Genomic DNA, 25253 nt, shown 5'->3' on the forward strand with positions numbered 1-25253 from the left:
TATTACAATTTAAGTGAAAAATACTGTGATAAACACTACAGACATTTCATTTGTCCTCACAACAACTTTTTGAGAGCAGCACTTTTGTGATCTGTTTTATAATCCCTGTTTTACCAGTGATTAAGATGAAAGCAATTAAGAAATCTTTGCAAAATCACACAGATAGTGACTGTATGCAAACTTTTGCATGACTCTTGAATTCTGAAACTTACCCTCTTAATCACGCTTCTCTATTTATTGCCTGGTTCTTTTATGCCTCCATGATTGCCTTGGGCAAACTGGACTTGGAGAAATTATACAGATGAAGAGAAGTTGCAGCCAATTCCTAAAGTGTTGCAACTATTCCACTACTTCCTGTTTACTCTGTCAAATTTTCATCAGTAGTCTGAAAAGGAGAAAATGACTGGAGTTGTAATCACCCATGAAAAGCTGACTTTTGCCCTCCCATTTTGTCAGTAATGCCCTGTGGCATTTATGTCACAGTAGTGGAGCTGGTGAATACCACTCTTGGAGCTGAGGTGTGATGATCCATCTTCTGCTAACAATCAGTGCCACAGCATGAAAAGATTATTATTATTTTTCTTAACCAGCTAATCTTGCCATGAGACCCATAAATCCACTTTCATGTAATTTCTGCTTTTTGTTTTCAACTCTGAGTTTCAACACTCAAAAACAATTCCCTGTTGAGTACCTAAGTGCTCATATTGATATTCATGGTACATTGAACAGGACTTAAATTTCTGTTGTTTCTACAAAGTCCAGGAGTAGGTCTGCCTTTCACTACAATTCACAGATCAGATGTGTGCAGATGTATCTGTTTCAGATTTATCCTTTTATATATCCATGGTATTTTTGCTCTGTACATTAGACGTTTGTGAGACAGTATTTGGGGGAAACTCTAGTTTAGTGTGGATGTGATTAATTATGCCTTGCTGTCTTGGTCATTCCCCAACCCCTGCATTCTCCAAAATTAGATTGATTTAATTGGATTTAAAATGGGATCATTTAAATTTGGTTGCATAAATATGTATTTTGTATGTTTTGAAAGTCTTAACCTTTCTCTTTTCAGCCTATAAATTATTGAAATTCTGTTAGCTTTATAATTTTCTGTTTGCTGTGATTTTAAGCTATATTTTAAAACTAGCCATGCTGGCCTCTTATGTTTAATGAGCGAGATAATATGAGACGGAAAAGTTCCTCAGGTGTGACTGTGTTTTAATTAAGTTTTATGTAAGTTTATTGAACAAATGCAACCATTAAAAGATGCTTTTGGCTGGGCACGGTGGCTCATGCCTGTAATCCCAGCACTTTGGGAGGCCGAGGCGGGCTGATCACCTGAGATCAGGAGTTCAAGACCAACCTGACCAACATGGAGAAATCCCGTCTCTACTAAAAATACAAAATTAGCCAGGCATGGTGGCACGTGCATGTAATCCCAGCTACTCAGGAGGCTGAGGCAGGAGAATCACTTGAACCGGGGAGGCAGAGGTTGTGGTGAGCCGAGATCGTACCATTGCACTCCAGCCTGGGCAACAAGAGCAAAACTCCGTCTCAAATTTAAAAAAAAAAAAAGGATGCTTTTATATATTTTGTGTATCATGAATTCTCTTATAGCAGAATATGTAATTTAAGACCATCACCTCAAAACAAAACAAAAACACCAGATTACTTTTGTGTAGGCAGAGTTTGTTATACACAATTGCAAAATTCTGTTTTCTTAGAAGGCACTATTATATGTACACTTAGGTGTTTAGAAACCTGGAGAAAACCTCAAATTTTCATGAAAACAGAAACTTAGCACTATATTATTACAAACAAAATAGGACTTAAAGGGGTTTTTAAAATTATATTTTAATGGTCTTTGATTAAAGACCTATCTCAGGACCTACCTAATTTCCTACCGAATTTCTCCCCCAACCCCTGCCCACCTGCCTTTGCTTGTGTTTTTTCTCTAACGTAACCTCTTCATCTATAAACTACTTTTTAGAAATTTTCTTGGCTTTGCTTCTCTTTTCTGCCCCTCCATCTGTTATGTGATAACCCTTCAGATCCCAAGAAAAAGACTTTATTATTCCAAAATGCTACGCCCTTATCACATTCTTACTTTAAAACCCCTTCAACAACCTTAATAAACTTTAATCACATACTTTTATGAACCTGGTCAAAATGTCAGAATGTTTTAATATATTCAACATTGTTAAACTACAAATGATAAAAATATTAAACCAGGCCTTTGACTTTTTTTGTGATTATCACATCCTACTTCTAAACCTCCAAGCTTAAACTATTTTCCAACTACAATCTCTAATTCTTCCACTTTACTCCCTAGTTGCTCATTCCTACTGATTGTCATCTTCCTTTGATCCCAGACTTCTATTTCAGTTCCCCAAGATCACCTCCCCCTGTGGCTCTGCAGGCTTCTCTATTCAACCTAGACCTGTTGTCCGGCATTTCAACAACATTCTAATAACATTCTAGAATCCTGTAGTCTGTGTTTCTAAAGCATAACTCTCTCTATTCAGTGCCATTGTATTGCTCAAAAATCTTTAATGCTCCACATTGCCTACCTTCTCCTCTCACCCTTCATTTAGAAGAGACCTCCTCTCTGCGGGCTTGAGGAACAATTGTTTTGAGCATTGTTGTGGCACTCATCACATTATCCTCCCTGGACTATGTCTGGATCTTTCACTGCTTGGACCCTTCCTTGATCACAAAGGTGCTTAATAAGTGTATGCTGAGAGATAGGGGGGTTGTACAGGGATTCCTGAAGGTGTGTGTGTGGTGTTTTTTTATTTGTTTGTTTGTTTTAGTAATTAGAATCTTTTACATCCAGATAAGGACAACAACTGGGATGTGGAAAAAAAGTGTCTTATAGAGAGAGAATCTGACAATCTAGTGATATTAGAAAAGTAGTTTGTCCTGGGTTTTATGCATTTATATGGTTCTGTTTCGGTAGTGAAGGTGTTTATTTTGCTGTTACAGTGCAGTAATTGTTACATTTTAGCAAAAATACACTATATCCTTTTACAATCCAGTGTCTTCAGATAGATTTCTAATGTAATTGAATATTCACTGAACCACATCTTTATTGTTTTCACTACTTTTCTATAACTTGAGAAAACTGATATTTCACCCTTAATGCCTTTCACCTGATACTTTAGCAAATAAATTATGCATAGGGAGTGTAAGTAAATCACTGCAATTCCTTATCCATTACCACACATATTTATGGATGAAAAAAATTGATGCATAGCTTGCCTTGTCTTTTTCCTTTTAAACTTGTGGAAAATTAGTGGCTAAACTGAGAATTAAGGAAATCGAATTCAGATTTTTCAAGATTCTCTGATTAATCAAACATTGCCCTTTATGTTTGGCAAAATAGTCGTTAATGACATAATTTGAATTTTGTGACCCATTAAAATGTTCTTCGGTCTCCTATATTGAAAAAATGGTATTTGTGTTATATCTCACTTTATTCTTTTATGAAATATTAGGAGTAGGAAAGCTTTTATGCTTACTGAATCCCTTACTTAAAAAACTATGTTGGTGACAGTGAATGTCTTTCAAAATAAAGCTGTGAGTATTTTAAGTGGACAGAAAACTGTTTTCTGCTGGGTTTGCATGTGTTTATAGATGTTGAAGCAATTAGAAATGTTTTTTGCATTTAAAAATGACTTTCTGTGTTTTCCCAATATAATTACTAAGACATGTTCCCTCATAAAATCGATCATTTTCAAATCATGCAAATAAGAATATATTATGACAGTTCATTAATATAGCAGCTTCATTTATTTGGCAGCAGTATGATAGAAAGCTGGCGCTGAGCTCTGAATGGAGAAGGGTGCGTCTCTTTCCCTGGCTACCTGTTAGGATTCTCCTTTAGAACCATCTTTTGGCACTTCCAGGTAAAAGCCAGTTTCATGAGCCAATGTGAATTGCTTTTAAGGGTTTTTTTATTTTATGGCAGCATTATTTGTTTTTCTTCTACCTTGATTTTTGAGCTTCTGTCAATGTTTCATTATTATGAGGAAAAAACCATTCACCTGGAAACATTGTAAAGATGAGTGAAGAAAATTTATTATCAAAACTTGTATTTTCATAATTTCTTTGTAAGTTTATTCCTGAATTACAGTTTTATTGTTTAGACTAAATAGTTTTTATCTTGTGGAAAGTGAAATCTTGGCTTGGAAGCACTCAGTCACTCAGGCTAGAAACTGATCTGTTATTCTTGACTTTTCTACCTCCTTCATCAAAGCATATCCATTCTTTTCCAGAAAATTTCCTGAACCCATCTATTGCCTTCCTTTCTCCATTGTTACCACTACTTTACTCAGGCTCTCACCTTTCCTCGCCTGGATGTAACATTGCCTACAGTATTCTTCCAGTTAGTTGCCAGTCCCTCCCCTTTCTAATTATTTCCCCACACTGCTTTGTTTCTCAAGTGTGAACTGGATTATGTCAGTTCTTGCCTCACATCTTTTCATGATTTTTCACTGCCTGCAGAGCATGGGATACAGGCTTCTCACCATCTGCCTTTCTTGTGTTGTATCTAACAATCCCCCTGTCCCCCAGCTATCCTTAACTAGTTCAAATAGGTTTAAGTAGCTGTGATGTTTATTATCACCTCCTCTAATGCAGACATAAGTAAGCCTTTCTGATTATAGATGAGTAGAGGAGAAATGTCATTCCTAATTCTGATACTTAACATCCTCATTTCTATCATATTCATCCCCACCCCCATGGGTTCCATACTTGCCCACACTAGGCTGGTGGCCTTCTTTCTATTACGTGTATGTCTTTTTTATAGAGTTTTTATTTTTTATTTGTGAGACAGGGTCTCAATCCCTCATCCAGGCTGGACTGCAGTGATGTGATCATAAATCACTGCAACCTCAAACTCCTAGGCTCAAGCAATCCTCCCACCTCAGCCTCCTGAGTAGCTGAGACTACAGGTGCGTGCCACCACACCCAGCTAATTTTTTTTTTTTTTTTGTAGCGATGATGTCTTACTATATGTTGCCCAGGCTGATCTCTAACTCCTGGGCTCAAGCGGTCCTCCTGCCTTGGCTTCCCAAAGTGCTGGGAATAGAAGCATGAGCCACTAGGACTGGCCAAAAATATTTTTAGAAGTTTGATGTCTACACAGTTTAAGTCTACTTATATTCTCTCTGTAGGCATTTATACCAATAAAGTCTTCGCATTCATCGTTGCTAGCATTCTCTTGCTTTTTTTCTTTTTTTCCTTAAAATTTAGCCCTTTTGTATATTCTAGTGAGGTGTGGAAGAACAAGCATTTTATACTGTCATTTAGGCAAATGTATATGTCCTCTTTATATGTCTTCTCTTTGTACTTAATATAGTGTGCATTAATCTGGGCTGAGAACAACTTCCTTGTGGCATAGTAATCATTTGGCTTCATTTACTCAATAACTATAATTCTGTTTGTACATCATTTTACCATTTATAGAGGCCTTTCATATTTGTTTATTTGATCTGAACAATCCTGTTACATCATTGTAATCACCACCTTCAGCTGATAGACTAAGAAGCTGAGACTTATAAGGGTCAATGGCATGGCCTAGTACTTCCCAGCTGGATGATGGCTCCTCTACAGGATCATGCTGTTGTCTCTCTTACAATCCTGTTATTTCTGTACTTACTGGTCAAGACTGCAATTGCTCTTTGTGCTGGAGTATGCTTTACTGATTTTAATTAGCACTTTGGATACATTATTTCATTTGATTTCCCAGTATTTCTGTTAATTAGGCAGGGCTGGAATTATTAGTGCCATTTTACAAATAAGGATGATGCAAATCAGAATGGTTAAGTGACTTGTCCCAGTTTGCAGAACTGGTATTTAAAGAACAAAAATCAGCCGGGCGCAGTGGCTCACACCTGTAATCCCAGCACTTTGGTAGGCCGAGGCGGGTGGATTACGAGGTCAGGAGGTCGACACCATCCTGGCTAACACAGTGAAACCCTGTCACTACTCAAAAATACAAAAATTAGCCGGGCGTGGTGGTGGGCGCCTGTATTCCCAGCTACTTGGGAGGCTGAGGCAGGAGAATGGCATGAACCCGGGAGGCAGAGCTTGCAGTGAGCCGAGATCGCCCCACTGCACTCCAGCCTGGGCGACAGACAGAGCGAGACTCCGTCTCAAAAAAAAAAAAAAAAAAAAAAAAAACAAAACCAAGAATGTGTCTTCATACTCCTAGCCTACTGCCATTCCCAATGCCCCATGCTGCCTCTTTGCTCTACTGTAAGACATGTTGGAAAAAGAAATAACATTTTTATTCCTGAGATTTCACTGAAACAATTATCTGGTTATGCTGTGTACTAAAGTCTAAAACATTAAAGTTAAATGGCAGCTATCAATTTAACTTTGCATGAGTTTTATATGCCATTGTGCTACTGCAATTAATGGAATGCATAGAATGCAATAACACATTGTCAGAAAGGTGTTACTCAAGGGAAAGATAATTCAAGGCAAGGGAAAATAATACAAGAGGAGATGTGTTTTAGGATATGGTCTCATAGGGGAAGAAGAATAATTTTTTCTTCAAGCCCTATAGGTTGGAAAGGACCCATGTAACAAAAGACACATTAATAGGAGAAAAACAAACAAGTTTATTAACATTTTGTATCAGTTTTCTGTGCTTATAACAGAATATCTGAAATTTGGTAATTTATAAAGGAAACAAATTTATTTCTTACACTTATGGAGGATGGGAAGTCCAAGGTCCAGAGGGTGCACCTGGTGAGAGCTTTCTTGCTGGTAGGGACTCTCTGAAGAGTCTTGAGGTGGTGTAGGGTATCACATGGCGAGGGGGCTGAGTGTGTTAACATGCCAGCTCAAGTCTCTCTTCCTCATTTTGTAAAGCCACAAGTTTCCTTCCCATGGCAACTCATTAATCTATTAATCCTCTATCCATTAATCCCAGCTCTCAATACTGCCACATTAGGGATTAAATTTAAACATGAGTTTTGGAAGGGACAAATATTCAAACCATAGCACATGTGTGTGCTATGGAAGACATATGCATGGAAAACATCCAGAAAGTAAGTAGTTCTCAAAAAAAGGTGCTTTCAATTCAAGTTTACATAGCAAATTCAACTAAGAGCAATAAATTTCTAGAGAAGTGACATGGCAAAGGAAAAGGACTTCGAGTCTCTGGTGGCAGCAACTTGTGAGAAGGCAAATAAATGGGAGATAAAGACCAGTTGGTAAAGCTTGTTCATATAGTTTCCTCTGGTATCATCTCCACATAATAAGAATCTGAAGTTATCTTCACTGATCAACCTTTGTTCTCACTGGTAAAAGGTGGGCAGGATGACTTTTGTCTTTGTGAATCTGTGTTTTGCTTTTAGGCAGATAGAGGGAGGGCAGAGAGCTTTCCTGAATCTGCTTCTTCTTAAATTGCCTTCGCTCAATAATCCTTCATATTTTGGGGGTGGCATCTTCTGGTTTCCCTCAGTATTAGTCTACTCATTCTGCTCTCAGAGTAATTCTCAGGTCCTTCTTAGCCTGTAGGAGGAGGACTTGCAGGGAGGGGAAATCTGTACCTTTTTTTTTTTCTTTTTTTTGATACAAGGTCTTACTCTGTCACCCAGGGTGGAGCATGATCTCAGCTCACTGCATCCTACACCTCCTGGGCTCAAGCCATCCTACTGCTTCAGCCTCCTGAGTAGCTGGGACTACAGGCACACACCACCATGCCTGGCCAATTTTTGTATTTTTTATAGAGACAAGGTTTTGTCATGTTGCTTAGGGTAGTCTTGAACTTCTGGGCTCAAGCCATCTGCCTGCCTCAGCCTCCCAAAGTGCTGGGATGACAGGTGTGAGCCAGCTATATTGTGGTTTTGCTTCATAATCCATACCCATTGTTTAATCAGTAAAATTGATTGATTATGGAAACAACAGCCTGTCTACAGAGCATCTTGAGCGTATATGTGGTTCAGCAGGTAGAATCTGTAACTGAGCAGATAGAAAGTAGTATCTGGATTTTTTGTTTGTTTGTTTTTTTGAGACAGAGTCTCGCTCTATAGCCTAGGCTCGAATGCTCAGGTATGATCATGGCTCACTACAGCCTTGATCTCCCTGGCTCAAGCAATCCTCTTACCTCAGCCTCCAGAGTAGCTAGGACTACAGGCATGCCACCATGCCCAGGTTTTTGTTTTTGTTTTAATTTTTATTATTTGTAGAGACAGAGTCTTACTCTGTTGCCCAGGTGGAATTCTTTATGATCATAATGACTCTTCACTCCAGGGTTTCCCTTTAGTTGTGGTATTTGTATAATCTTTGGTTTGATTGTGAATTTCTATGTAATCTAGCATCTGTTTTTTGCTATGTCACACCTGCATGCACCTGAGTCTGTGTTCATGGAGTTGGGCATGAGTAGTGTGTTGTGTGAAGGAGGTGAAACATTACTGAGGTGGGTGGCTTAAGGTAGTATATACCAAGTTATGTTTCCTAATTTGAAGATAATCATGCAGGAAAATTTATTATAGGGAAGAGGATAATATGGTGCAGTGAAAAAATGGGGAATTAGGAATCAAAAGGTTTGAGTTCCCACTGCACTGCTGACTTGCTTTCTGATCCTAACAAGTTTCTAACTCCTCCAAGCCTCCATTCATCAGATGATATACAGAAACGCTCTTTCAGGGGGTTGCAAGGTGAAGACTCTTTGTACACTGTAAAATGCTATTCAGATATTATTTATTTTAATAAACAGTGATTCCTTTATGTCAGGCTCTTTAACAAAAATTCTTACAATTCAGATCTCCTATCAACACTGCAAAGCAGGCATTATTGTCGCCATTAGTCAATAAGGCACCTGGCATACAGAGAGTGACTAAGTAACTTGCTCACCTACTACTTTTAAGTGATGATTCCCAATTTAAGTTCCAGCTGCTTTTTTGCTATGTTGTCGTGCTGTTAATAAAGGATAAATGGTAGAGGTTTGAACTTTAACAACAACTTGGATTATGCTTCTAAAAAAATGGAAGTGGTGCTCTAGACTAGGAGTCAGGAGGTTCAGACTGTTACTATATTTTTCTGTTATTTCGGGGTAAGTTACTTAAATTAATTTCATTAAATACGTTTAAAACACTTGGCTATGTTTCTGCTAAGGTTTACATGTAAAATGCTTTCTTATTTTAATCATTTTCAGAATTTAAAAAATTTCCTTCGAAGGGATCAAAAGTATTTTATGAATCTGTTTTAATATTTTTTTTCTTTTTTTAAAGTCATTCCTACACTGGCCAAGATTACAGTACCCAGGGAAATGTTGGGAAGATTTCTTTAGATCAGATTGATTTGGTAAGTAGAACATTATTTTAAACTTAGAACTTTATCAATGGAGGGAACATAGATTTTCTTAAATCAAAGACTTTTGGGTGAGGAGATAGAATATTATTTCACTGCTTGCTGATTAATTTTAAAGAAAATCCCATGTCCTACTTAGATGATTTTAAAAAAATCATAAGAAAATCATTTAATCAGAAAATTATCTGTACTTTTATGAAAACAGAATTTAATCAACTATTCCAAACAGGAATTCTTTTAAATAGCTAAATGGAGTTTGTGTTTACATTTAAATACTGTATACATTTAATAAAGGGGAAATGGAAAACACTAAGTGTATTAGTTTGTTAGGGTTGTCATGACAACAGAAATTTATTTTCTCACAGTCTAGAGGCTCGAAATCCAAGATCAAAGGGATAGTAGGTTTGATTTCTTCCAGGGCCTTTCTTGTCTCACAGATGGCTGCCTTCTCCTTGTGTTCTCCTGTGGTTTTCCCACTGCTTGCATACATCCCTGGTGTCTCTTCTTTTTGTAAGGACACTGAATATGTGAGACCACGGCCCCACTCCCATGGCCTCCTTTAATCTTAATGAGTTCTTTAAAGGCCCCATCTCTAAATATAGTCACATTTGGAGCTACTAGAGGTCAGGACTTGATATATGAATTTCAGGGGGAGAGGACAATTCATCATCTAGTGTAGGCTACGAGATTAATAGATAGCTTATTTTAGCATCATTTGACTTTGTGGTTCCATAGGGTAGCGTACTTTGCCATACTTGTAGAATTTCTCTTTAATACATAACAGCATTTGCACTCCATACACAAAAGGAAAATAAGCCAGCCATAAATAATCTTGGGTTAGACAACTACCAAATTATTCACAATAAATTAAAAATACACAGGGATTTTAATGCTTGGAAACAAGAACTGTAATAAGACTAGTAGAGAAAGAACGTGAGTTTGGATCAGAATGAATAGGTCATCTTCCATTTGAAAAATTATAAAAAAGTACTTGCAGTTAATATGTCTAGAAATAACAACAGGGTTGCCTACTTTACACAGTTGATTTGTTGATTTGAAATTTGTTCTCAAAGATGTCCCATCTTTTAATTTTTTTATTAAACACTTATCTCTAACAGTCCCCTTTCTCACTTCCACTCGTGATTTGTGCTTATATAATGTGAATGGTTGGAGGTTAATTCTGTTCTTAGTTCTAGCTAGATGTTTCCCCATTCACAAGCAAATGTGAATTTGGTTGGATACTGTTGGAGTTCATAGAAATATTAATTCATTTAATGGATATGTATTGAGCCCATCAGTTATGTAGCAGCCATTGTGCTGTGGATACAGAAGTGAGGAAAACAGAAAATGTCCCTGCCTTCATGGACCTTACATGAGGGAGAGGGACAACATAATAAATAATAAATGAGCAATATAATGTTAAGTGCTATGATGATGATCCTGTCATGGGTCTGTGCCTGAGACCCTGTGGTGAGTAATACAGATGTATCTTTTTTTGGACTGCCTCCTAACTCTGTATCTATATTGTTTGATCTTCACAACAGCATGTCATTTGCATATCCCTTGGTATTTGCAACTCTTCTCCAAATGTTTTCTTTAGTTTTTTCTTCTAACAAATCTGGCTTTCTCAGTGCTGTTTCCCCTGTGGGCCTCTTCAAGTAGAGACAACTTTCCCCCCGAGTTCGTATATAGGTATGCGGTGAGTGTCTTTCTTGGTCCACATTTCTCTGCCTTCCATTGTTACAGCTCCAGCTCCTTTAAAGCCCTTGTGATCTTATTATATCATCTGATACCTCCTTTGTTGCTATTCCACCCCATCCCCCCACACGTGTATTCATTGATGATTTGAACACCTAGCTAATGGTCTTGTGTACTGGCGCTATTGTTGTTATTGCTCTTGGCCTCTGCAATATCCAAGTTGATAATTTATCCCCTATCCTGGACTTATGATTCTTTTGTTTGCTTGTTTTCCATGATCATTTTTCTATCTGTGTATAGCCAGACACTATCTTTTTAATTTTTATTATTTGGACTACTGCCCAGACCTCTTAAGTATCCCTCCTGCTTCCATTCTTACTCTCATATAGTCTTTTCACTACATAACAGCCAGAGTTCTCTTTGTGTATTGAATCACATCAGTCTTCTGGTCAGAACCCTCTGATAGTGGGTTTTTATCATATGTAGACTTAAATCCAAACTCATGTTGTGGCCTCTGAAGCCATATGTGCTCATCCTTTCTATTTTATCTTCTGCTCCATTCCGGCTCACTCACTTGCTCTGGTCACATGGATCTTATGCTCTCTTTTAGCACACCACGTTTATTCCTTCTCAGGATCTTCATTTCACTAGAATCCAACTTACTTTGTCTTACTTGAAATGCCATCTCCTCAAAAAGGCTTCCCTGGCCACCCAAATTGAAGTACCTCTCCCCTAATCACACTTGATTTCATTTCTCTATTTCATTTCCAGTGTTTTGGCATCAGATGTTATCTTTTTAGTGTCTCTATTCATTGTCCGTCTCCTCCTATTACAAATAAGCTCTTCGAGGACAGGGTTTTTGACTTCTTTGTTCACTACTGGTTCCCCAGGGCTGTACACATAGTAAGTGTTAAATAAATATTTGTTGATTGAATGAATAAGAAGTAATCAAGGAATGTGCCAAAAGAAATAGAAATTGAGTTGGGTCTTGAATGATGACTTGGCTTTGGCTACATGGCATGTGCATGAGAAGGGTGCACCAGGCAGGGCTAGCAGAGTGAGAAAAATGAGAAGCTACAGAGCATGACTGCGTGGTCATGGGATAGTGAATAATCCAGTGGACTGGAGCCGAGGACTGATTTTGATGTAGTAATAATATACTGGGCTTTCCCAGGCTCCCTGTCACAGTGCTTCTGTGGTGCTCAAGTTTTGCCCTTGTTGGAGCCCTCATTTTATCATTTATTTCATGTGTTTAACTTACATAGTAGTGAATATAATAATTGTGGTGTCTTTTTCCTTAACTGAATTAAAGGGGACAATTAGGTCCTAGCTTATTTTCCAGAACACTTAATAAATAATTGTTCTGTTATGTATAATTGAAAAGTAGTTATTGGCCAGGCGCAGTGGGTCATGCCATCTGTAATCCTAGCACTTTGAGAGGCCAAGGTGGGAGTATCACCTGAGGTCAGGAGTTCGAGACCAGCCTGGCTAACATGGTGAAACCCTGTCTCTACTACAAATACCAAAATCAGCTGGGCATGTTGGCAGGCACCTGTAATCCCTGCTACTCAGGAGGCTGAAGCAGGAGAATCGCATGAACCTGGGAGGCAGAGGTTATAGTGAGCCGAGATGGCACTGCTGCACTCCAGCCTGGGCAACAGAGTGAGATTCCATCTCAAAAAAATAAAAAAAGAAGAAAAAAAAAGAAAGGTAGTTACCAGATATTGAGGAAACCTTGCATGTTCATACTAAGGATGTTGAATATTGATTGTATGGATTAGAACAATGTTTAGAAAAAAAATCAGATATTAATATGAAGGAACAAAAATGGTCTCATGAAAAGGAGCTGAAAGGCTTTCTAGTTAGTTCTACCAAGGGAGGATATAGGTCTGAATGAACTAGACTGGGGATGGAAAAATTCAGAAGTTGTTACTGTAAAAGAATGAAGAGAAACTAGATGGTCACTAGAGGGAGCAGCAAAGTCAAGCAAAGTGAGACCTGCTCTTTCTTATAGATGAAGTGAACTTGCTAAGGCATATGTGAGGGAGTAAGAATTTAAGTCTTGGGAGGATATTTAAGGAAGTCATAGAGAATGCAATTGAAACCGTAAGTGAAAAATTAAAGTAGGCAATGATATTTCATTTTTGGCACTAAGGCACTAACTACACTTTGTTCCTTTTAACTTGGTTTCTTTAACATATTTATTTGAATTTTCCTTATGAGAAGTTTCTCTTATTTTTGTATTCTGCTTTGTATTTGAGTTATCTTAAAAGTTCATCTGCTATTCAGCAATTGTACTTTTATCTCAGGGAAATGAAATCTTATGTTCACATAAAAACCTCTTCAAGAATGCTTATAATAGCTTCATTTGAAATAGCCCAAACTGGAAACAACCCAAGTGTTCTTCAATGAGTGAATAAATAAATTATGATACATTCATACCATGGAAAACTAGTTAGTAATAAAGAAATGAGCTTATATACAACTTAGATGAATCTTGAGGGAATTCTGCTGAGTAAAAAATGACAATCTCAAAACAATATATATTATATGATTCTATTATACTCTTGAAATGACAAAATTATAGAGCTGGAGAACCAGATCAGTGGTTGCCAAAGATTAGGGAGCTGAGGGAGGGGAGCAGGGTGCAAAAGATAGATGGGGGTGGTTATAAAATCATGCGAGATCCTTGTGGTGACAGAACTGTTCTGCATCTTGACTGTGGTGGTGGATGTATGAACCTACATGTGACAAAACTGTATAAAATTTAATACGGAAGTAAGTGCATGAGTACAACTGAGGAAACCTGAATAAGACTAGTGGATTGTATCAATGTCAGTATCCTGTTTGTGATAATCTACTGTAGTTGTACATGATTTTATCTTTGGGGGAATTTGGATATATGCTATCTCTTTGTATTATTTCTTGTAACTGTATGGGAGTCTATAGTTAACTTCAAAGAAAAAGTTTAATTAAATTAAAAAAACAGGTAAATAAGTTTTAATAGTATGTTATTTAATCCAAAGTATCTAAAATATTATATTAACTTGTAACCAGTAAAACATGTTAATAAGAAACATCTTATACAGATAAGAGTCATCTGTAACCACAGTAATAAAGTGGCACTTTCTTATGGTGTTTGTTTTTTTATTCCAATTAAATTGAATTAGCAACCATAACAAATATTACAGGGTACCTGATAAGTCTTTCACTTAACTTAAAACTCTACTATTTTTTCTTGTAGCTTTCTACCAAATCCTTCCCACCTTGCATGCGTCAGTTACATAAAGCCTTGCGGGAAAATCACCATCTTCGTCATGGAGGCCGAATGCAGTATGGCCTATTTCTGAAGGGCATTGGTTTAACTTTGGAACAGGCATTGCAGTTCTGGAAGCAAGAATTTATCAAAGGAAAGATGGATCCAGACAAGGTAATTTTGAAAAAAAATATCAGAGTGGTACCTGATATTTTAATTTGGTCTGAAAATGAAATGGTCTCTATTTTTTTTTTTTTTAAATATGCTCCCTGCAATGTAGTTGAAAATTCTAAAAGGATAAATGTGTTGACAATTCAGTTTAGATAAAAAGAAACTTGCATATTAATCTAATACAAAAGGTTGGGAAAGGAATGTTTTCCTTTGTAGGTATACTGCCAGTAGTAATTATAAGACTGAAATTGCTTTCAGAGTTATATATCTGTAGGAATGTATGTGTGTCTATACATATGCACATAATGTTTTGAGCACTGGGAGATATCATGAACAAATAAAATGGAACAATTTAAAATATTTTCTATTATGTTATGCAGAATCTTTTATAAACTTTTGGGTTTTTTTTTTTGAGACAGGGTCTTCTTCTGTTGCCCAGGCTGGGCTGGAGTGCAATGGTGCAATCATGGCTCACTGCAGCCTCGACCTTTGGGCTCAAGTGATCATCCCACTTCATCCTTCCCAGTAGCTAGGGCCACAGGTGGACACCATTATGCCTGGCTAATTTTTTTCTTTTTTAAATTTTTTGTAGAGATGGAGTCTCACTATGTTGCCTAGGTTGGTCTCAAACTCTTGGGCTCAAGCCGTTCTCCTGCCTTGGCGTGCTGAAGGGTTGTGATTACAGCTGTGAGCCTGAGTCATCATACCTAGCCTATAGAACATTTTTAGATGGACAATAATTACTATAAACCTGAACAACTTTTTAAAAACCCTATCTGCAGTGCTTATATTCCCAATCCTATGCCTTGTTTCTCTTTAATAGTGCCAGCTAATATTTTACTATAATTTTACTTGGAAATATGATTTCTTGCCCCTTCTATGCCATGACACTGTGGTATGAAGAACATTTTTTACTGTTTGTTTCTTGATTTGCTGCCTCCTAAAAGTAAATTATAGAAGAAAGAATATTTACCAGGTACATTTTATAGTACTTTATTATGTTTTATGTTAGTTTGCAAGCATTGCCAAAATAAAATACCACAGACTGGTTGGCTTAAAAAACAGAAGTTTATTTCCTCACACTTCTGGAGGCTGGAAGTCCAAGATCCAAGTATTGGCAGATTTGGTTTCTCCTGAGGCCTGTCTCCTTGGCTTACAGGTGGCCTTCTTCTTGCTTTGTGCTCACATGGCCTTTTCTCTGTGCATGTGCATCCCTGATGTTTCTTCCTTTTCTTATAAATACACTAGTCTTATGGGATTAGGGCCCCACACTCATCTGATCTCATTTAACCTTAATTATCCCTTTAGAGGTCCTATCTCCAATTACAGTTGGATTTGGAGTTAGGGGTTCAACAAATGACTTTTAGGAGATCACAATTCAGCTCGTGTCTGTAGCTATATACTTTATTAAAAAGCATAGATTTTAAAAAATAACATTATAAAAAGCTGTTACAGTTTTTTCAGATTTGTTTTAAAAACTATCTTCATCGACAATTATCCACAGAATCTTAATGAAGTCACTTAATAGGATTTTCTTTGAGCAGTTTTGGATAATGTTTTTTATATTTCTTTTAAAGGTAATTTATTCTAATTATAGAAAATATGAAAAATACAGAAAAATTCACCTGTTATCCTCCAATTTGAAATAATTACTGTCAACATTGTAGCCTTTTACTCTAGTCACAGAACTAAACACCACTGATTTTCACCATTCTAAAAATTGTCATTATATTATGATTATTTTTGCATATTTTTGACCAATCTTTGAAAATATCTTAATGAGTTACATAATATATCCTTTGAAAGTGATGTAATTTGTTTAATCATTCTCCTATTGTTGGACATTTGGTTGTGTCTAATTTGACTCTGTTATATATGTTACTAATATAAATAACAGAGTCAAATAGCTAATATCCTGTGGACATAGATAATTGATTATAGTTTTGATTATATTCTTTGTGTGTGTGTGTGTGTATGTGTTTGTGTGTGTGTGTATATATGTATGCATTCACCAGGAAATAAAATTATAAGAAACTACACACAGCTGGGCAGGTTGGCTCACGCCTGTAATCTTAGCACTTTGGGAGACCGAGGCAGGTGGGTCGCCTGAGGTCAGGAGTTCAAGACCAGCCTGGCCAACATGGTGAAATACCGTCTCTACTAAAACTACAAAAATTAACTGGGCGTGGTGGCAGGTGCCTGTAATCCCAGCTACTGGGGTGGCTGAGTCAGGAGAATCACTTGAACCTGGGAGGTGGAGGTTGCAGTGAGCTGAGATCGCACCACTGCACTCCAGCCTGAGTGACAGAGCGAGACTCCATCTCAAGAAAAAAAAAAAAAAAGGAAACTACACACAATTTTAAAGTTTTAATGCATGCTGTGAAATGACTGTTCAGAAAGGTTTTAAATTAGACCCTCTTCAAGCGATGTGAGAATTTTGCTCTGCCATTGACATCATTATGTATTATGAACTTAAAACAGTTTTTGATCTTTTTATTAGGAATTTGATGTCTTAAGTAGGTAGATGTATTAGGGTTCTCCACAGAAATGGAACTGTGTGTGTGTCTGTCTTTCTGTCACTTACACACACATGCACACAGACATACACACACTCTCTCACACACACACAGAGCAAGAGAGAGAGAGAGAGATGGGGGTTATGGAAGTTGACAAGTCTCAAGATCCGCAATTGGCAAGTTGAAGACCCAGGAGAGCCAATGTTGTAGTTCTAGTCTGAATCCAAAAGCCTGAAAACCAGAAGAATGATAGTGTACAAGTTGATGCTTGAAATACACAGGTGTGAACTGCATGGGTCCACTTATATGTGGATTTTTTTCAATAAGTATATTGGAAAATTTTCTGGTGATATGCAACAATTTGAAAAAACTTGCAGATGAACCACATAGCCTAGAAATATCAAAAAAAGTAAGAAAAAAATAAGTATATATGAATGTATAAAATATATACTAGTCTTATTTACTAACATGAGATGTACAGAAATCTATTGCAAAAAGTTAAAATTTATCAAAACACATGCACACAAATGTACAGACCATACATGGTGCTATTCCCAGTAGAGAGAAATGTAAACAAATGTAAAGATGCAGTATTATAACCTACATAAAATTAACTGTAGCACATTCTGTACTACTATAGTAATTTAATAGCCCCACCCTGTTGCTATTGTAGTGAGCCTATAAGTGTTGCAAGTATCTGCTTAAAATGCTCTGTGATGCTAATCATCTCAGCATAAGCAGTTTGCACAGTAAATTGTATATTACAGTAAAGTGATCTCTCACAGTTCTCGGGTATTTTTCATCGTGTTCAGTGCAATATCTTAAACCTTGAATAACACCATGGGGCTCATAGGAAGTGTCACTAGTAATGCTGGAAATGCTTCCCCAAACCAGAGAAAAGTAATGATATTACAAGAAACAGTTGAATTGCTTGATATGTAATATAGATTGAGGTCTCCAGCTAAGGTTGACTGCCATTTCAGACAGATGGTTCATCTTGTAAATAGATAATGTAAACTTATGGTATCGATCAATGTAGTACAGTACTGTAAATGTATTTTCTTATGACTTTTTTTCTCTTTTTGTATTTTTAGTTGAGACGGGGTTTCACCATTTTGGCTAGGCTGGTCTTGAACTCCTGACCTCAGGTGATCTGCCTGCCTCAGCCTCCCAAAGTGCTGGGATTACAGGTGTGAGCTACTGTGCCTGGCCTATTATGACTTTCTTAATTTTTTTTTCTGCAATTTACTTTATTGTGAGGTTACAGTGAATATTTGTAATACAGTGAATATATGTAATATTCAAAATATGTGTTAATCAGCTGTTTATGTTATCGGTAAGGCTTATGGTCAACAGTAGGGTTTTAGTTAAGTGTTTGGGGAATAAAAAGTTATACATGGATTTTTAACTGTATGGGGTGAGGGGTGGAGGTTGTTGCCTATAATCTCTGCGTTGTTCAAGGGTCAGCTTTAGTTCCAGCTCAAATGCCAACAGCTTCGAGACCCAGGAAGAGGGAATGTTTCAGTTTAAAAAATGAGGTCCCAGTTTAAGGAAGTCAGACAGAAGGAAATTCCCTCTTACTCACAGGAGGTCAGGCTTTTTGTTCTGTTTAGGCTTTCAACTGATTGGTTGAGAATTATTCACATTAGGTAGGGCAATCTGCTTTACTTTAACTACCAATTCAAATGTTAATCATACCCAGAAACACCCCCTCAGACACACCCACTGTAATGTTTGACCAAATGTCTGGGCATCTCATGGCCCAGTCAAGAGCTGGGTGGTTGTTGTGTTTTGGTTTTTTTTTTTTTTTTGAGACAGAGTCTTGCTCTGTCACCCAGGCTGGAGTGCAGTGGTGCAGTCTTAGGTCACTGCAACCTCTGCCTCCCAGGGTTCAAGCAATTCTCCTGCCTCAGCCTCCCAAGTAGCTGGGATTACAGGCATGCACCACCATGCTCAGCTAATTTTGTATTTCTAGTAGAGACGGGGTTTCGCCATGTTGCTCAGGCTAGTCTCGAACTCCTGACCTCAGGTGATCCACCTGCCTTGGCCTGCCAAAGTGCTGGGATTACAAGCGTGAGCTACTGCCACCATGCCCGGCTGGCGAGCTGGGTTGTTTTGAAGTGAAAAGAGAGAAGTTGAGCTAGCATTTTAGCTTGGTTTGTGCTGTAAACTGAGAGAAGAAAAAGGAAAGTAGAGAGGGAAAACCAGCTGCACCAGCCTATATGGACACTTAACCTGAGTACTAAGTCTTTGGCTTGGACACTTGTTCATTGACTTGCCTTCTTTTATGTACATCTGGAATAGCCTGTGTAGCAATATCATCAGTAGTCTTTTTTTTAACTTGTATGTTTAAATTTTTTTATTATGGAATTTTTATTTTGCAATGCAAACTTTTTTCAAAAATTCTTATAAAAGAAAATAAATAATTTTTTAGTTTTCTAGATAACATATAGTCTATATTTTTATTAGCTTATTAATTACAGCAAATGTTATTTTGACTAAAGGATTATAAGACACATTTCTGACTTTCTATGACTATTTAGTGTTCTGTTGTTACATAGTCCGTATTGTAAATATTCATGTTTTTCTCAACTATATCGTTTACATGTTTTTTCAATGACATGTAATAAACTATGGCATACTAAATTACAATATTCTCTAATTGAACCATTGTATCTATTTGTTAAGTGATACATACGATTAAAAATATTCTTAAGAGGTATAAAAATTGTTGGCTTAAAATACTGCTTATAGGATATTTTTTAGGATGATTATAGAAGATGTTAAACATTTTTTATAGTGCTAATTAAAGGACTTGGGTGTTGAACCCAGCTCGAATGATTTGAAATAACAGCTTCTGTTTGGACAGCTTATGTCCTAACAGTGTAAGAAAAATGATGTGGTAACAGTCAATTTCAACTGGAATTTTTCTGTACTATTGTTTCCCAAATGATCATAATGTCTGATTTCTTTCTCTTAATATTTGTGTCCTCATTGTGACTTATTTGAGATGCATTGCTATGTGAGTCTGAGCAAATATTTTGGGTACTTAGCCAGTACTTTTGAGTCAGCAGAGACTGGTATAATATCTCCAGCAATTTTGAGCTCTAACTCTGCAGCTACAACTACCTTTCCTAGATAAACTGCCTGGAACCAAATATCTCTTTACCCTAACTTCTAACGCAGCTCTGTTCTTGAATTGACTGCCTGATCGGTATCTGTCTCTTCCTCCCATCTTTACTTACTTGTGCTTGTTGCAGGCATTTTTTTTTTTTTTAACACTTTGCTTTTAAAACTAATGTTATACTTAATGTTGGAGGGGAATGTGTTGTCTGTATTCTAAAATAATTTACACCTGTATTAGTGTTTGTAACTGTCATCCAAAGTATAAATATTAAAGTATTGTGTCTCTAGATACCTTTTATTAAGGTTAAGCAGTTTTTATGTTATAATGCACATAATTTCTGTTATAAACATTTTTGAGTAGTAATAATGGATTGTGGAAGCAGCTTAAGGTTCTGATGCTCACTGTTATTTTTTTATTAGGAATTTGATGTTGTAAGAGTTAAAGAAGGAAGAAAGAAACACGAAAAGCAGCTTAACAGTCAAAGACAGGTTTATTTCGGAGAATAAACCTGAGTGGGGCTTCTGGCCGAGTTTGGTCAGTAATGCTGTCTCTTACAGACTGAGAATATTTATTGGTGAGAGAGCTTGGAATGTTTCTGTGTGGGGGAGAAGTTTATGGCGGGGTTGCAATGTCTCTGGTCGGAGAGGAGATTATGTTGGGGCTGACATCTCTCCAGCTGGAGGGGAGATTATCTCAGGGCTGGCATGTCTCTGGTCAGGGAGGGGTTTGGCGTGTTTCTGGTCACAGATGTTATTTGTGGTTTATGGTCATGCTGACTTTAGCCATCAAGCTGATGCCCTTTGGATTTAGGCAGTTTTTGATCAACGTAAATTTTAAAATGATGGTGCTTGTCCAAGATGGCAATGCTCCTGCTCTGTCAGATGTATTAAGTCAGTCCTATATATGTAAAAATTAGCCATCTGTCTATAAAATGCTTATTCAGAGTTACTAGTTTGGATTATTTTTCTTGCCTTTTGAAACTATTTTTCGGCTAGCATATATATTCCAATAAATGATATTGGTTATTTGCTACCAGATTATGTTCTTTTAATTTTGGGTGCTTATGACTACCTTATATTTATTGCTTATTTATTCATTTATTATCTGTATCCTACAATTAGAATGTAAACTATATAAAAGCAGGTATCTTGTCTTTCTTGTTGACTGCTGCATGTTCAGGCACCTAGAACAGTGCCCGACTCATAGCAGGCACTCAATAAATGTTTATTGAATAAACTAATACATTGAAATTTCCATATTATTTACATAGAAATAAATTTTCATACATGTTCATAGATATTATTTATTTATATTTTGCTGACTACATGGTAAATTCTACCAAATCTTTAAAGTTTGGCTTTCGATATGAGAAAAAATAATCTTTATCTGTTTTGGTTCTTTTTAGATAGAGCTGTTTCTAACAAGTTATAGAATTTAAGTCATTTTAGTTGCTTTTTTATTTCTAAGAGCAGTAGATCTCAGCATCAGCATCATTTGGTAATTTGTTAGAAATATAGATTCCCAGAATCAAATTTGTTGTCGTCCATGTATTTTTCTAAATCAAAATATGGATTGGTAGAATATACGAATATACAAATATTTAACATAGTATCATATTACGATTCTTATAAAAAGTACAGAGAAATATATTTGTGTGTATATGTATATACATAGATACATACATATGTACATATTCCATCTACTTGGCATAGGTCATTCAGCCGATTTTTATTGTGTGTTTATCATGAACATATACCATTCTGAAGATACTGAAATAAAAGAAATAGCTCTTATTTATGAAGACTTTCCAAGACCTTATTTTATTTATTATGATTATTTTTGAGATGGAGTTTTGCTCTTGTTGCCCAGGCTGGAGTGCAGTGGAGTGATCTCAGCTCACCACAACCTCCACCTCCTGGGTTCAAGCTATTCTCCTGCCTCAGCCTTCCAAGTAGCTGGGATTACAGGCATGTGCCACCAGGCCCGGCTAAATTTTTTTGTATTTTTAGTAGAGGTGGGGTTTCTTCATGTTGATCAGGCTGGTCTCGAACTCCTGACCTCAGGTGATCTACCCACCTCGGCCTCCTAAAATGCTGGGATTACATGCGTGAGCCACCATGCCTGGCCCCTCCAAGACCTTATTTATGAGAGTCTTCCAAGAGATTTATTTGGAAAAACCAGATAAATACAAATGTACAGACAGAGAAAGAAGGGAATTTCATGTTAAAGGGACAACATTTTAAAGGACCTTAAAGTGTAGTCCATCCTGTAGGTGGTAGGAACCCGAACTGTACCAGTGTAATTGTGGCAAGAGGGGAGTCTGGAGACATAGATTTTTTAGCCTAATTACTAAAGATAGATTGAATTAGTAGGCCAGTAGGAACTGGTCTTGTTGGGTAGGTAGGTGCCAACCAGGATCCTGTCAGCCAGGATAGGGTCAATTGGTAACTGGAATTTAGTCAAATATGTGTAGTTTCACAACTTTGAATATTTACTAAAATAATATAATGAATGTTGGATGCTATGCAGGTTTACTGAAAAGCGGAAAATAGTATGAGTAAAGTTTCCACTTGGTTCAAATTAATTTCGCCTAACTTTGGATTTCTGATTATATAGGCCAACATTGATTTTTAAGAAACTATTTTGCTTTAAAGCAAATTTAAAAATTTTAATCTACTTGGTTATAGTTTAATTGAGAACGAAGGAACTGGAAAACAGTTCCAAAACACGATGGTAAAAAGGAAAGTATTATTAAGGTGACGTGGAGTAAGAGAGTTATTAGAGTGGATCATGTTAGAGACCAATCTTGAATTAAGATTTGGAGAAAGTGAATGACATGGGTTAGTTGAGAAAGAACTGAGAGCAAGAATACACAGTGAACAAGGAATGAGGGGAAAGTACGCAAAACATCGTTAACTCTTCCATTATTTTCTTTATTTTTATAATTATTTTAATAAAATAATTTTACAGTAATAATTCTTCCATTTATTACTTGTTCACTTAGGCTTTTTATTGCCTGTTTTTGGGATTGTTGTGGTTTTGACTGTTGTGATTTAAAATTCTCCATTTCCAGACTTTTTGTAATTTACCTTCTCAGTATATTTGAATACTGTTTTATTTAGATGCATATTATACTTGAGGATAGAGATTTCAGTATTAAAACATCAACCATTTCCAAGAGAACATTCCATTGTTGTATGATCTTATAGCAAACCAATTGCTTTTCACAGTATACCTTACTCCAAAAAACATTGGTTTCATAATGTAGGGTTTTTATTCTTAAATTGTTGAATATGAATATTGATATATTTAAAATGTTAAAATAAAGCTCTTTGAGTTAACCCTTGTCAGTGAAGGATGGAGAAATTTGAAAATTGCACTTAGGTTGCTGAATCAGATTTTTTGGATTTGTGAATGATTCACAAGAAGTATTTAAAGTTTTGAACGTCTTATTCGTTAAATAATTTCCCGTATTTCTGAAATAAATGCACCTATGCTTTATACAAATAAAATTTAATTAGTCAGAGTAAAGTTTTTCATGTTTTTCTTAGTTGTAATTATAATTTACAAGCCTGTCTACCTGAAAAAAGCATCACCCTGGGTGCAAGAGATATAAAATCAAACCTTTATTTATTTACTTTTTATTTTAAAAATGTCAACTTTTATTTTAGATATAGGGGGTACATGTGCAGGTTTGTTACCTGAGTATATTTTGTGCTGTGACGTCATCTCCCAGGTAGTGAGCATAGTACCCAATAGGTAGTTTTTCAGTCCATCCTCCCTTCCGCTTCTAGTAGTCCTCTGTGTCTATTGGTCCTATCTCTATGTCTATGGGTGCTCGATGTTTAGCTCCCACTTATACGTGACAGCATGCACAAACCTCTATTTAAAGTATGAATACCATAAAAATATTCTTTTACTTGGCACTTGGATATTAAATCACTTCGGCGACTAGCTTTGTTAAGTATTACATTGAACTGGATAATTCTTCTAATAAATTCAAAGCATGTGTCCTGTCAGATTGCTCATAGTGTTGTTATTCTGAATTGCTTTAAGCTGGTTTTATTGGATATTAAGTACAACATTGATAATGCACATTTTCTGTAGCTGTGGTTTCTGTCCTTGATGACAGCATGCTTAATGTCTATTATATGTTGTTATAATTGGGTCAAGGAACATTTAGCACTGTTTTCTTCCAGAATCTAGCTTGCGTCAAGACTAAGAACAAACTTGTGTTGTTAAAAATTGACTACTGAAGGATTAAATATTTGGCTGGTGGGATGTCAGTATATGAAACATTTATTGTTAGGATTTTTTATTTCAGGGACCAGTAGATCTCAGCATCAGCATCATTTGGGAATTTGTTAGAAATGTGGAGTCTCAGAATCAAGTTCTGGGGTCAGGGCCCACAATTTGTGGTTTAACAAATCATCCAGATGAAATTGATGCACACTAAAGATTCAGAACCACTGTTTTAACTACTACCCTGTCATAGTCCATTTTCTAGTGCTTATCACAGAATATCTGAAAGTGGGTAATTTATAAAGAAGAGAAATTTATTTCTTCTAGTTATGACTGAGAAGTCCCAGGTCATGGGGCTGCATCTGTTGAGAGCCTCCTTACTTGTGGGGACTCTCTGAGGAGTGCCAAAGTTGGAGCAGGAGTGCCAAAAGTTAGAGCAGGAACCAGATTTCCTGGTCTTAGCATACAAGAAAATGGAGGCGATGGGAATAGAGTGTGTGTTTCTAAAGTTTAAGAAGTCAGGAAGGAAAGAAATAGAGCATACTAGGTATAGAGGGTGACTGTGCCAAGCAAGGTTTTCAAGTTGGGGTGGGCAGGAGCAGTAAAACTCATGGAAATGGAGCATGTGCTGAGAAGACTTGAGGAAACAAGGCCTGAGGAGATGGAAAGAGAATTTAAAACATTTATCTATTATGTGATTATTATAATATGAACCTCTATTTCCTATGTGATGTTCCCTGAGTGTAGAATTTGTTTCTTTCTTACTGTGATATACCCAGCACTTGAGATGGTACTGACAGATTGTATATGCTCAGTAAAATTTGTTGAATGACTGAAAGAATTGCATTAGGAGTTTAGTTTATCTCACACCTGATGGATATATGAAAAATTATGAATTGGTAAAGGAGTGTTTAAAAGT

At 36.6% G+C, this 25253-nt stretch overlaps 1 protein-coding gene across 7 annotated transcripts in view; it reads left to right on the forward strand.

Moving 5' to 3' along the window:
- Positions 1–25253, forward strand: part of PRIM2 (DNA primase subunit 2) — a 424713-nt gene that overhangs the window by 302233 nt on the left and 97227 nt on the right. For all 7 annotated transcript variants that reach the window (XM_063707683.1, XM_055391887.1, XM_055391888.1 and 4 more), the window contains 2 exons: positions 9246–9318; positions 14267–14452. In XM_063707683.1, coding sequence (XP_063563753.1) covers positions 9246–9318; positions 14267–14452 — 259 coding nt within the window. The remainder of the gene's footprint in view (positions 1–9245; positions 9319–14266; positions 14453–25253) is intronic.

The sequence above is a fragment of the Gorilla gorilla genome, chromosome 5, assembly GCF_029281585.2.
Source record: "Gorilla gorilla gorilla isolate KB3781 chromosome 5, NHGRI_mGorGor1-v2.1_pri, whole genome shotgun sequence".
Lineage (NCBI taxonomy): Eukaryota > Metazoa > Chordata > Mammalia > Primates > Hominidae > Gorilla > Gorilla gorilla.